The sequence below is a fragment of the Aristolochia californica genome, unplaced genomic scaffold (genome assembly GCF_029961685.1).
Source record: "Aristolochia californica isolate CCGP_79_NKW_82.1479 unplaced genomic scaffold, dmAriCali1.0.hap1 SCAF_9, whole genome shotgun sequence".
Classification (NCBI taxonomy): Eukaryota; Viridiplantae; Streptophyta; class Magnoliopsida; order Piperales; family Aristolochiaceae; genus Aristolochia; species Aristolochia californica.
Window position 1 is genome coordinate 7,002,145 of NW_027182290.1, and position 8,636 is coordinate 7,010,780.

At 38.2% G+C, this 8,636-nt stretch overlaps 1 protein-coding gene across 1 annotated transcript; it reads right to left on the reverse strand.

Annotated features, from left to right (window-relative positions):
• Nucleotides 1-3,384: 3,384 nt before the first annotated feature.
• On the reverse strand, nucleotides 3,385-4,499 carry LOC137940433 (aquaporin TIP1-1). The gene is made up of 2 exons (XM_068785495.1): nucleotides 4,291-4,499; nucleotides 3,385-4,185 (listed from the first exon to the last, which is right to left on the reverse strand). Exons 1-2 carry the CDS (start codon nucleotides 4,421-4,423, stop codon nucleotides 3,563-3,565), a joined length of 756 nt encoding a protein of 251 aa, XP_068641596.1. The 5' UTR covers nucleotides 4,424-4,499; the 3' UTR covers nucleotides 3,385-3,562.
• Nucleotides 4,500-8,636: the final 4,137 nt, after the last annotated feature.

The following is an 8,636-nucleotide window of genomic DNA, read 5'->3' on the forward strand; positions in this document are numbered from 1 at the left end:
AAATCATTCTTTGTAACTAATTTGATTATTCTCACTACAATTTGAGTCAACCTCAAGTTAAAATGTGACACAAAGTTCACAACCTAACTCATTGAATACACAATATGGACGACCTCAAGTTACAAAACTGCTAGTAGAAAATATTAAGTTTGGGAAGTTTTATTATAAAGGAAGAAAAGGTTTTGCGGTGTTTGCAAGTATTGCAATAGCATTTACTCTTATGACCCAGAAATAACACAAGTCATTAGAGTAATCATATTAAAATGAGTAAAAAGAGAAGATGAAATGAGAGTGGCTAGTCCATCATTAAGTATTCATTGACCAAAACTAAGTACGTAAATCAAGGATTAGTTATTGTCTGTTAAATGCAAGCTAGAAAATAAAAATAAAAAATCATTCTAATCCTAGCACAATTTGTACCAGATCCAATCTGCATGGAAACAGATAGGGATTGCAAGTGAACTTTGAAGTCACCCAATCCAATTTGCAAGATTTTTAGATGAACAAAAAATTAATTAATCTGACCTAATCTCATATGCAAGAGTGTGTTGCTAACAAATTTTAAACTTGGTCCATAATGGGTCTCATGTGGATCGTGTGGTTTCCTAAACCACCTAACCCATTTGTAACCCTACTCCAAAGTGTGGAGACTACTAACCTGAGTTTGGGTTATAAACCGCTATAAAAAAAAGTTCCAAGTGTGTATTTTGTGGTTTCCCTACTACTCTCTCTCTCTCTCTCAAACATTATACAATGAAAGAAAAAAATAAAACTTATTACCTCTAATTTTTTGAAGGAATGTTGGAACTACATTGTTGGGATGTCATATGGCACTTGGAAGGCATTTTTGGAGTAGGGTTGAGGCACATCAAAGACTTTCACCGATAGGGTTCTTCATCTATTGTAGTGATGAGGGAGGAAGGGAAAGTTGGCCTTATTTATAAGCCTCAACATTTAATGATAGATTTAATTTTCATGGGAAAAAGTTAATACAAAAAATAATTCTCAATCAGGCATATTTTCATTGAAAAATGAAAAATCAATTAAAAGTTTTATCAACAAAAAAATAAATTTATCAAAAAATTCAAAACCCCATTTTCTAACAAAGTTCAAAACTCATCAAGAAAAACAATATAAAATAAAGTTTCCAAAAATAAATCTCATATTTCACCTAAAAACCGAAAACAATTTTTTTTCAAGGAAAAGGAAACACTTTTTTTCTTGTTTAAACAATTATTTCATCGGTAGATATCTTTTCTTCTACAAAAATTGATTTGTCGAAAGAAATGTCCTTTACCTATTAGTGCTGGAAAGCATACTTATTATTGACAATGTTGATATTTTTAAATAAAACACATAATTTCATGAATTAGATATTTTCTTAGGGCGGGAAATCTTCCTAGGTTGTACCCTTCCAACAAAATATCTAGTTAGCCAGTAGGGACTTTTTCTACCGGTAAAACTTAAATATGTTTGTAAACGTAATTTTTATGTCACCTAGGCCAATGTTTTTATTTTTGATTGGGAGAGATGGCTTTTCAGAACAAAATTATTCAGTCGTAAGAAAAAGAAAAAGAAAAAAAAGGTCATTAATAGTGTTTTTATTGTTGTGTAAAAGGTTGGTACCTTGAACAGAACTTGGATCACTCACTTTTAGCAACTAGGAAACATAAGTTTCATAAATTTTTTTGCCTATTGAACATGTGAGAAAAAAACTTTGTAAAGGAGCTTGTAGATTATTTTTAACATTTTGGACACACTAAAGAAAATCGATCAAAACTCACCTAATTTAGGTGCTTTGAACAACTCTTATGCCATGTTGGTGCCTTTTATAAGAAACGTTGGAAAGGCATTTCTAGTAGAAACACATTTTCATGGACCATTAGTCCCTCATGTTTCCAGAAAATAATTTTCTAATTGGAATTTTGTATCAGGAAAATCATATAATTTTCCAGGTAAGTTTTTATAGCTATGATGGCCGAAAAACCATATGAAAAACTTTCGAATAGGTATTTTATAATTAATGTTGTAATACTTTCAACACAAATCAGTTTTTCATCGCAATTTTGTATTTGATATTTTATTTTACTAAAAATTTATCGGATGAGTTAAAATATGAGATTCATTATTAATTTTCATTTATTTTTCCTAAAAACAGGCACTAACATGTCCATTTAGTTTTCCTTAGAAATTTTTAAAATTTTCTATGTAATTTCCTAATAAGACATTAATAGGATTTTATCTGAAGGTTTCTTAAAAATGTATATCCTTGGAAAAACTTTTATGGCTTGTCTTCAAACATAAATTTTCAACCAAGAGTACTAAGAGGACCTTAGTGGTAGAATGCAAATTGAATTTCTCACATGATAAAAGAGAAGTATGCATCCATTGCCACCCATATCACCGATATATAATACATATAGGGCAATGTCTCTTTTATTTCAAGAAGACATAACACTAATCCTTGGGAAAATTACGAAAACCAACACTATCTCAAACCCACCTTCCTGTTTTTTTAAGCTAAGCAAGTATGCATGTCCTACCCCTAGTATTGAAATTTTATCTTTTTATATGTTTTTAACTGAGTGTAACGTTCTAGCACTCTAGGAACAGTACATTAAGGGCCACCTCGAATGTTATATAACGTATATGAAGCATATCAACCGGTTTTGGGCAATTTCAGATACACTTAAAACCGAAATGGCCACCCATGTGTCCATCTTCTCAAGACACTCTCACTGGTACCCATGCCCCAGCCATCTCATCCCCACCTACTTCTGTGGCGAATATAAAATGATGACAGTTTGGTCGGAAAGACGACATAAATTTGTTTTCAAGGCCCCCCAGACGAGTACATCGATATCTCTCTTCCCTCCCGGGACCTAACTCATTTAGCCTCTTCTGGTTTAAGAGCAGATCCCTGCTGAACGGGGATCGCTAACCTAAACCACCTTCAATACCGGGAGAGAGGCTGCTTTCACTGTGAATCTGTGATAGATTTTCAGATTATCCAACCTAGATTCGACCCGCTCCCACTCCTACTGCCTATATGGAATCACGCTGTCACTATAACTGGGTCTGCAAATGGCCTTTATGACACATGGAGGGCCCTGCATTTGGCAAACTTTTTTAAAGCAACAGATGTGACCTTGTCTTTCTCCACTCTTCAATTGGCAAGACATCCGCGTCTTATTATTATTCCTTCCTTCATTAGCATATTCTGGAATGCTCCGATCAGATGATCACAGTAGGAACCAGTCGTATATTATAATCTTTAAAATTGAACTAAGCCCGTAGCCCATTTCATTAGATTTGTGTTTGATGGATGGATATTGTCCTTCTACGTAAACCTAGAAGGTTGATCGGAAGTAATGAAACGAGAAGTTGAAAAAGATATCTGAAAATAATTCACACCAACAAAGCGAGGTAACAGCGATGAACATATGAACACAATAACCTTCCCCTGGAAATGTTAAAAGCAGCAGAAAGGAAAGATGGAATTCAAAACAGGATCAACTGGAAATACATGGATTAAACCGAAGAAAGATGAGCCAAAGGGGACTTAGTAGTCGGCGGTGGGCAATTGCTCATGGGAGTGGCTGATGAAGAAGAACTCGTAGACAAGGCCAGCGAGGCCGCCGCCGATGAGTGGACCAGCCCAGTATACCCAGTGGTGAGTCCAGCTCCAGCTCACAAGGGCAGGTCCGAAGGAGACGGCAGGGTTCATTGAAGCACCATCGAAGGCGCCGCCGGCCAAGATGTTGGCACCCACAATGAAACCGATAGCGATGGGTGCAATCGTGCCGAGGCTACCCCTCTTAGGGTCGACGGCGGTGGCGTAGACGGTGTAGACGAGGCCGAACGTCATGACGATCTCGAACACGAAGGCGTTCCATACGTTAACGCCGGAAGAGAGGGAGAAGGCGGTGGTGGTCATACCGCCAGTGGTGAATTTGAGGAGGAGACATGCGATGGTGGAGCCAAGGAGCTGGGCGATCCAGTAGAGGATCCCACGGAGGAGAGTGATATTTCCTCCAACGAAGGCACCAAACGTCACGGCTGGGTTGACATGGCCACCGGAGATGTTGGCCCCCACAGAGACGGCGACGAAAAGACCAAATGCATGGGCCAGTGATGCAAGTACGAGACCCGCGGGTGTGTTAGCACCTCCGGCTGTCAATTTTGCTGCACAAAACAGAAGAGATCATAATTAATTATTTACTAGAAAAGAAAATTCATTAATTAGGTTTTAAAGGGAAAGAAAAAAAGAAAAAGGTAAGGTGGTCTCACTAAAGGCCATGCCGGAGCCCTGGCCGGCAAAGACAAAGATGAGAGTAGAAATGAACTCAGCAAGGGCGGCCTTGAGCGCATCTGGGTGAGCAGCCTCCGCGGGCCTCCCGACGGCAATTCTGGAGATGGGCATTTTCCTAACGCAGTGGGGACAAACTGATCTCGGCGAGGACACCACCCGCTCAGCTCTTAGTTTCTTAAACTAAGAGGCTTCTCGCGGCAGTGATGGCCACTTATACAAGGAGCAAGAAGAAAATTGACCGGGAGCAGCCCGTTTCCGGTTCTGGAAACGGACCATTATTGAATTGATTTGAGTCGATGAGTTTAATTGATGCCAAACCGGACCAATCAATGGACTCATCGATTTTAAGGGAATTCCTGAGATGGGAAAGGGGCCGTATGGGCACTGGTCGCTGTCGATCCAACTCAGCTCATGCCTCCAAAGCAGAGCCCCATGGACACGTGTCTGTCTTTTTCTTCTTACACGTTTAAAAATGTAGACCGGGTAATCGTGGCGAAGATGCTGATGTGACATGCCAGAGGCTGCTTGTCCATTCTCGAAAGCCTCTGGAAAGCTCTAATACCTGATAAAGAGACTCTAAGCGTGAAAATTGCAGCGTTTATACAAAAGATTAGATAAGAGAGGAGAGAGAGGGAGCAAATGAATCGATAGTGTGAAATCACATATCTTCAATCAAAAAAACACGATGCGCCAAAAAGGTATGGGGAGTAATTCCATCTCGATCGATGATTGATGACCCTTTAACCGATTGGTGCCAGAGTGTTTGTAAAAGAGAGGAAATAAAAAATAAAAATAAAAATAAAAAAAAAGACTGACACGTGATCCCAGCACAGCTCAGCAAAATCCCAGGCTGGCTCTGACGTCTGGCCTACCATGTGACGCCAGGTCTGCCGTGGGCTCACAGATAGGTGTCAGTTTCGTGTCGTCGAAATTTGAAAAGGAAAAGGGGGCGTAGAGCTGACGTGGAGGCCGGAGGCGCTTCTCGTCTTTTAGTCGTTCGATTCACGTGCATTCCGCGCCTGACGAATACCCTGTCTACACATGGGATGTGACTATCGGTTGAGTCGCGGCTAGCAAACAAAGGCCGAATCCATTCGAGTATTTTTGCAGGGGTTTGGTCTCGCATCATTTAAAGTTTTAGGTTTTATTCACTTCATTCATAAATGAGGGACGGAATCGCTCGTTCGAATGTTTCAAAGAATGATTTTAGTTGTCACGCCTTTACCCAACCCAGCAATGGGGTGAACCTTGGAATTCATCGCCAGAGTTGGTGTTTAGGACTATGGGTTAGCTTTCTCCCTTAGACTACATAGAGTGTCCATTTACAACCGTGGTCAAGACTATCGAGAGTGTTTATAGAGCTAAGGGTGGACATTACATTATTCTTGATGTTCGAGAGGTACATAAGCATCATTTACGAGGAAGCCTCCGAGTCAAAGTGTAGTTTGATCGATCTTGATTCGTTTGACTTGGAGACTGATAAAGATAGAAATAAACATAGTGATAGATATAAAGATAATGATAGAGATAAAGATAATGATAGAGATAATGATAACTAGTGTTTGAATTAGAGATAGACTCAGATTGTAGAGTCCTAATCACCTACAATCTCTCTGTGTAATTCTATAAATAGTTTACACCTGATCAATAATAATCACGGCAATATTATTCTTCATTCATATATTCTATAGAGACAATGTTGTATTTAATTATTTTAAAATGACAATTTTGTATTTTACTCTTTTGACCTGTGCAAAATATTTTCTAGTCATTAATTTTGTATGAATTCATATATTATAGCATGCATTATTGTTTGGTAAATTTATCCCTAAAAAAAATAAGAAAAGAAGAAAAAAAAAAACCACAAAATAGAAAGTGCCACCTCCAAGAAACTAGGTGTGTGGGGGCCAAAGGGAAAAAAGGAAAAATGGCCAAGGGAGGCGTGAGAGCAAAAAGGAAAAAAGCCTCCTCTTCTTGATAATATTAGATTCTACTAGATTAAATTTATCTTTAATGAATGTAATAGTTCAATTCCTAGAATCATTCCTAGATTAATATAATCCTATTGATTTCCTAGAAACATTCCTAGATTAATATAATCCTTTTGATTTCCTAGAATCTCTCCTTCAGTTATGTAATCCTAGTTGATTAAGGAATTTCCCAATTAATATAATCCAATTGATTTCCTAGAAACATTCCTAGATTAATATAATCCTTTTGATTTCCTAGAATCTCTCCTTCAGTTATGTAATCCTAGCTGATTAAGGAATTTCCCAATTAATATAATCCTATTGATTTCCTAGAAACATTCCTAGATTAATATAATCCTTTTGATTTCCTAGAATCTCTCCTTCAGTTATGTAATTCTAGTTGATTAATGAATTTCCCAAATAATGCTATAAGTATGGGAGTTGGCTGAAGGAAGAAACCAGTCAACCATTTTCCAATACTTTCTTGCTCTCCTCTCCCTCTCAAATTCATGCCCTAGCACCCCTCCCTTTTTCTTCCCTTCTTCTCTTTTTTACTTCTAGTTCTCTCTCTATCTCCCTCTCTTCCTCTACTTTCACAAATAGCTTCTTATCAATTTGTATCAAAGCATTTTTTTTCTTTGGGACCTTCTCTGCTTTAATTGTCAATAGAATAGAATATTAGTTTATCTACACTATAGATTCAATGATTTATCATATTATACCCTACGAAATAAACATATTTTTTCTGCAATGTTATACTTGAATGAAAACTATTAAGTCTAATTTTGGAAGTGACAAGGTATATGGGTGTTTTAAGTCCATTAATATATATAGATACCCATGGGTCTTTTATTGTTGACTTGTGAATGATAGGCATTACCCACTTATCACGTTCTTTATTATCATCTTGTGAATGATAGGCATTTATCACGTATCACGTCTTTTATCGCCATCTTGTGAATGTCATACATTTATCACCCATTTCTACCGGTGAGAGTCGGTGCCCGGGTTGGGACACCGTGAACGAGGAGCTTACCCCCCCGCCCCCCCCTTTAATTAGCTATTATTACTCTTACCACTTGAGAGTCGTTATCTTGTGGAGGGACACAGTGATGGAGGAGTTTTTACTATACTTCCGAGCATTATGGATAGACCCACTACCTGCGAAAGATAGGAGTGTCACTACCTGAGAATGATAGGAGTGTGCCCTACATCCAGCATGGGTTATGGTTTGAGTATGGAGCGATGTCATATGGCTTGGAGTAATTTTACTCACACTTATCTTATGCCAGTTGGGCCTCATGCAAAAGAGCAGTGTGAGGGGGAGTGTTGGAAGATATGGAAGACTGCCATTTTATACGAGAATATCATATACATCATTACAGCAAGTTGGGAGTTCATGATGTTATCTCACCCCCAGCTTGATGGGAAGTGTTGGGAGATAAGCCCAAACCCACATATCCAAATGTGTTGGAAGATAGGCCCAAGCCCATAAGATATGGACCCACCATGATTACAGAGTTGTTGGGAGCCACCATGATCACTTGAGGTGGCATTATGAGTCTTACACATTAACGAGTCTTACACAAGAAGAAATCTTACAAAGCCACAATTATTTTGGAAGGAGGTTTCACATAAGAGTTTCAATTTCAAGGTGTTTTAGTCATGTTAGTCTTCTATTTATATTGGGTTATTTAATTGTGCTAGGACTTATCTTTAAGTATCAGAGTTTGGGTGTAATTGAGACAGAGGTAGTTTAATTGTAGTTGGACTCTACTACTTTCCTCTATTATAAATAGAAGTTCATGTACTCTGATTATAATAAGTCAATGAAGTATTTATCTTTTTCATAAATTCAACAACCTTTAAATTGAAATTATTTTGTGAGACCTCACCCAACTCCCTTATATTCTCAATCCATCACAGACGCTCCCTCTCCTACCCAAGAAATCCTCTCCACCAAACTATTCATCAAGTTACCCTCCCATATGACTATCCCCACATTGTTCCTTCCATAAACCACACCACATATAACATTTATATTTTTCCTATTCAACCCCAACTCAAATTACTTTCAAGAAACAAACCCTAATCCGCCCCAACAAGAACATCCTCACTTCGATCAACAACCAAACCCTCACCCCTATGCACCACATATGTATCACCTACTCACCAATTCAACACAAAAAAACATCATTGACCATGACCAAAATGTTGCCACTCTACTTGAAGCTTGGTTGCACTAAGATCTGGCTCCCAAGCTCAACAAGCACAAGCTCAGTATACACAAACACATATGCCAAATGGGCTTAAATAAATACACAAGTTGGGAGATTGAACACAAGTTCCTATAA